Source organism: Myotis davidii, unplaced genomic scaffold, assembly GCF_000327345.1.
Source record: "Myotis davidii unplaced genomic scaffold, ASM32734v1 scaffold44, whole genome shotgun sequence".
NCBI classification, from domain to species: domain Eukaryota; kingdom Metazoa; phylum Chordata; class Mammalia; order Chiroptera; family Vespertilionidae; genus Myotis; species Myotis davidii.
In genome coordinates this window covers 16,678,015-16,683,843 of record NW_006299705.1, presented here as the reverse complement: position 1 = coordinate 16,683,843, position 5,829 = coordinate 16,678,015, and the positions used below count along the sequence as shown (strand labels likewise).

Sequence of the window (5,829 nt, the reverse complement as noted above, 5' to 3'; positions counted from 1 at the left end):
AGAGAGGAAGGGAGAGAGAGAGTTAGAAACATCGATGAGAGAGATACATCGATCAGCTGCCTTCTGCACATCTCCCACTGGGGATGTGCCCGCAACCCAGGCACATGCCCTGGACCGGAATCGAACCTGGGACCCCTCAGTCCGCAGGCCGACGCTCTATCCACTGAGCCAAACCGGTTTCGGCCATAAGCTTTTTCTTTAAAAAAATAACAGTGATTTCTTGGAGGAATGAGGAAAGATTTTCATCCTCTTTAGTGTAAAAAATTGTTTCTCGAGATACAAATACGTAGGTCTGTACATAAGCTTTTTCTTTAAAAAAAATAACTGATTTCTTGGAGGAACGAGGAAAGATTTTCGCTTTCATATTTTGAACTTTGCAACTTTGTTTTTTCTCTTTATACTTCTCCGAATTTAAAAAGCAACAACGATCTTGTGTTCAAAACTGGCAGCTAGGTGCTCTGGTGTGTGTGTGTGTGTGTGTGTGTTTTAAAGCGTCCTTGACTGTCTTCTAATGCAGTGGTTCTTAACTCTGGCTAAACTTATGAGAGTCACCTGGGGGTATTAAAAGTCCTGATGCCCAGACCGATGAAGTAAAAATCTTGAGGGGGAGAAGGATACATTTTTTCTAACTTCCAGGTGGTTCCAGTGTGACCTCAGGTTGGAAACCACAATCTATGTTTAATATCCTGATATATTGATCTCAGATCCTTGAGTTGCCAATGCCGGGGCCTTGGGCTGCTGAAACCCAGAAGCCTTTTCCATTTATCCCCAAATGCCATGCAAATGACTTTTTTTTCCCCTCTGAGCCAAAACATGTAAAAGATTGAGAAGCCCAGAATAATGGGTTTGCTTACAATGCCATTTTCTTCAGATTTTTATTATGTTTAGTATAGCTTTAGGGTGATAATTGTATTTTACGGGATAATTTCTAGTTTGCCCGTTTGTTTCACTGATTCAAGCACACATTAAACATCTAGTTTTGAAGAATTGCTTTACCGAAGTGATAATAAAATATATTTGGATTTATTATAATTTACATGATCTGTTAGCAATCCCAAATTATTTTATTGACACATGGAATATGTTAGTAGTCCTCAGTTGGTGTCACTGAAGGACTAAGTAAGGTTTGCTATTTCTAATGAAAAGTTCTTTTTTGCTTTGGCATATGCCGGAAGCCGGTCCATCCTTGCTGCTTGACACAGTCGCTGCAGGGAAGAAACATCTGCACAGCATATGTTTCAAGACCTGGCATACTGTTCTTTAATATGTTTGCTCCCCTTCTTAGCGCTATGTGTTCTAACCAGGCCCACCTCCCTGAGAAAGGTTGTTTCCCCAGGTGGGGATGTTTCCCTGGAGTTAGGGATTAACAGGACTAAGGAAGGAAATAAATCAGTAAAACCCCTTAACTAAGTGCCAGGCGGGTAGTTAATCACCTTAACTACAAACAATCAATGGCTTTGGAATAGAATGGATAGGATTAAAATCAACAGAGCTAGATAGAGATAAGATTTTTAGCAAAGGTCAGATAAGAAACTATAAACAGAAAACAAGGAACTGTAGAAGGTCAAGGGAGGACCCAAAACATACCATGATATAGAGGCATGCTTATAGAATCGAGAAGTATAAAATACAGCTGTAACAGGACAATAGAGAGAGCCTGGCTATGCTGATCATCTGAACGCTGTCTCTGAGTCCATCATTCTTTGCCGACTCCATCCACACCTTTGGGAACCCCTGGACCACTGGGGCTGGACCCCGGCAGGCATAAGCTGAGCATTAAGATAAGACACATCTTAGATCCATTGACCTTAAATCTGATTTTGAATAAACTGAAGACCTCAGTAGGTATACATGAATATATACATACACAATGAGAGAGAAGTGGGAAATTTTTTTTTAAATCTTCACCGAAAGTAATAATGTGATTAGTCATGTAAAATATAAAACGCTTTGAAAGCTGAAATAGGAGGCTGAATAAAACTACCTTTCTCCACTTCTGAGACTCAGGTCTACAAACACATGCACACACCTATGCAGCGTAGGCATGCTCATGAATTAAAAGCAGGAGCCCGTTAAGTCCATTTGAAAGTCATTACAGTTCAGAATAAAATTCATGATTCATACTGTCATTTTACTTTTCTCCTCTCCCTCTCTCTCCCCCCCCGCTCCATTTCCCCCCCCCCCCCCCCCCCCCCCCCCTTTTTTTCATTAGAACAGTTCCAGCTAGTGTAGGCACAGCTCCCAGGAAGGTGTACCTGAGGCCATTTGGAGGCACTTTCTTCCTAACTTTCATTCTTTCCTTCCCTACTAGTGACACCTAGTGGTAGCGGCTGGCATGAGTTTTGTTACCTACGACAGAAAACTGGCTTTTCTTCTGTGAGCTGGCCCCTCAATATCTTTGCAGATAGTTTCACTTGTCCCTTCTCACCTTTGAGCCCCGTTCCTCTGCTCTGAGCATGAGGCTGTTTCTAGGCAGGGTTTTCCAGGACTAAGTCTTTCCTCTCAGAAAGGGTCAAAAACTGCCTTCAGTCCTAAGCCAGCCTGTCTTGTGAGCTAGTGAAAAAAATCTGTGCGCTGCTAGTTTCACCACAGGGAAGTTTGAAGAATATCCATCAATCTGGATTTCCTATTCCTTCAAACCAAAAAAAGGTGATAAAATGGCCCTTATTAGTCCCTGGGGATTCAGATTATGAGAAAGTGAGGGTGGCTCTAAATGCTACCTATCTGCTTATGACTTGTAGATGGAAGTCTGCACAATATTCATACCTGCCTGATATTCCAACCTGGATATTGTGGCAGAAAGAGTGGTGCTCACCAAACATCCCATCTACTACCCCATGTTTCCCAACCCCACTTACAGGTGATTGAGACCTCATGGCTAGTTTTGGCCAATGGACTGTGAGTGAACGTGCAGTGTCACTCCTAGACTTAAGCATAGCAGAACTGATATGAGACTTCTCCACTCACCTCTTTTTTTCTGTCACAACAACTGACATTCTAGACCAGCACTAGACCAGTTTTTTTCAGTCAGATCTCACGGACCACCGGTTGGCGACTGCTCTTCTAGAGGGTAGAGCCTCCACCAGCTTGAGTCCCTGAGTGACTATGTGAGAAGGAGACTACCCACTCCCTCCCCCAACTCACCAACTTCTACCAAGCTATAAATGACATGTAACTTAAGTGCAAAATAAACATTTATGGTGTTAAGCCACTGAAATTTTAAGATTTCAGTTTATTATTGCAACATAGCATATTTAATCTATCTCATACATAACTGTCTCAAATTTTATGTGTTCAGAGTTGAAATAATTTCCTCCCATAAACATACCTATACTTCCTTTGTCCCTGCCATCTCCATAAGTGACAACATTGTCCATCTTTGTTGGTTTTGTTTTTAACTGTTCCCTTTTAACCCTAATAGGGGATAGAGTCCTGGAGTGTTAGTCCAATTGAAATTCCTTTACATGAGACCACAGGGTAAGGGATGTGAGTTCCTGTCTAATACTCCACAGAGCCTGGTGTTTCTGGTCTGGGTGTGCTGCATTGAGGGAGAGTCTATAAAGTGCCAGAGTCTCCACATCTGCTGCGAGGGGCATTTTAAGTCTTGAACACAGAGGCTGATTTCAGCTCCTCTTGTTATGGAATGAATTAGTTTTATGCAACTTGCCTGCAGAGGTGATTCTCCAGTATTCCTCACCTTTGTGCCACCTGGGGTATCACCTGTGCACATTTTTGACTCTGCTGTTGCTATTGCTCCATCTGGTTTCCTCTGGTCATAGGGAGCAAGAATACCTCTGCCACATGCTTTTACAGACAGTGCTTTTCTTCTTTTTAAAAAATATTGTTGAAAGTATTAGATCATTCTTTTTCCCCCCATTAACCTCTTCTAGCCAGCTTCTGTCCCCACCCCACCCCATTAGGCCCTCACCACACTATTGCCTGTGTCCACAGGTTGTGCATACAAGTTCATTGTTTGGTCTCTTCCCATCTGCCAACTGGCTCATTTCACTTAGCATAGCCAATCCATGCTGTTGCAAATGGTAAGAGTTCTTTCTTTTTTATAGCAGCATAGCATTCAATTGTGTAAATGTACCACAATTTTTTTATCCACTCAACTGCTGATGGAAATTTAGGCTGTTTCCGAATATTAGCTATTGTAAATTGTGCTGTCATGAACATATGGGTGCATGTATCCTTTCTGACTGCTGTTTCTGATTCCTTGGGATATATTCTGAGAAGTGGGATCACTGGGTCAAATGGGAGTTCCTTTTTTAATTTTTTGAGGAAACTTCATACTGTTTTCCACAGTGGCTGCATTCCCACCAGCAGGGGACTAGGGTTCCCTTTTCTCTACAGCCTCGCTGACACTGCCTTTCTTTGGTTCTGGGATTTGCATGATGCAATATGCCTTCAGAGCTTCAGGCCCCTCTGCTGTGTCCTGTTCCTCCTGGGAAGGCTCAGCTGTTTCTGACAGGTTAACTTGCTTCTTTCGTTGATCTCTTTCTCTGCCACATGCACTGTGTGCCAAAACTGAGTGCCTTCCTTGCTTCCTTTTATTTTCCACTTTTTTCCTGCCCAGATTTTTTTCTGAGTCTGCATAAATAATGCACTGTGCAAAAACAATTCTTCCTAAAGTTGGATCGTACCAATAAGAGATAACCTTCCATCAGGCCAACATCTGAGCCAGACCTGTACTTGCTCTGGTATTGTCCAGCCGACTTTACTTTAGTGTGTGTCATCTTGGTTGTATCTCCTCTAGGACCTAACTCAACACAATTCTCTTACCTGTTCCCTCAGGTATAGGCATTACAACTACAATAACTATCACTTTCAAACTCACCTATAAACACTGGGTATTTAATCCTAGTTTTCCTCATCTTCTTCCATAAAACTGTCCAAATTTCTGTAACCACTTATATCTGCACTCGTCATCAAGGAAGTGTTTCCAATGGTCTAGCCCCAAAGGTGGGGTTACATAGTCGAAATGTGATTGCTAGAGGCTTGTGTATATGTGTGTATGTTTTCTGTTTGGAGATGAGGACAATTCCCAAAGAAAGGGTTATTGTGAAGAGAGCAGAGGCTCCTAAAAGGTATCCACTTGGAGAGTCATTTTGTATAGTAACATATTGACTCTGAGGGGTACTTCTGTAAAGAAAGCTGTTGGGAAAAGATGAATAAGTTAGAAGATACCATAAGGAAATATTAAGAAAAATTAATAATGTGGGATATTCTGCCAGATAACTGGCTTGGTCTCTTCAAAACACAATATCTTTTCAAAAAGGTCAGGGAGGGAAGATGGTGGGTTCTCCCTGAGGAGGGTGTTTGTGCTTTAAAGCTGATGCTCTCTATCCACCTTCCAGGCATTGAAGTCCTTGTTGAAGTCCCTGCTCCAGAGCCTCTCACAGTGGAGTTTTTGGATGTATTTGAGAGGAGAGACAACATGAAGACGAAATAAAACACCTCACAGTGTGGTCTCCATGTAGGAGCTCATTGTTCCTGACTCTCTCCTGTGACAAAGGACAGAAGGGAGTGGCCTTCTCCTCATTTCCAGCTCCTTCTGACTGTGAGTGTGAGGTGAGCTGATTAACAGGCTGTGCGGACTCCTTTGAAGGCACATTCTGGGACTCCTCAACATATTGTCACCTGAGAAAACAACACAGATCCCTATCAGGACCAGGACCAAATGGCTGCTTCTCAGGAACCGTTGACCTTCATGGATGTGGCCATAGAGTTCTCTCAGGAGGAGTGGGAATGCCTGGACCCAGTTCAGCGGAAATTGTACATGGATGTGATGTTGGAGAACTATAGCAACCTGGCCTCCCTGGCTAT

The 5,829-nt window shown here is 42.6% G+C and overlaps 1 protein-coding gene across 1 annotated transcript in view; it reads left to right on the top strand.

Moving 5' to 3' along the window:
- Positions 1-5,366: 5,366 nt before the first annotated feature.
- Positions 5,367-5,829, top strand: part of LOC102762875 (zinc finger protein 501-like) — a 2,226-nt gene continuing 1,763 nt past the window's right edge. Inside the window, exon 1 of the mRNA XM_015571580.1 lies at positions 5,367-5,824. Within this exon, the coding sequence (XP_015427066.1) occupies positions 5,684-5,824 (141 nt within the window). The 5' untranslated portion in view covers positions 5,367-5,683. The remainder of the gene's footprint in view (positions 5,825-5,829) is intronic.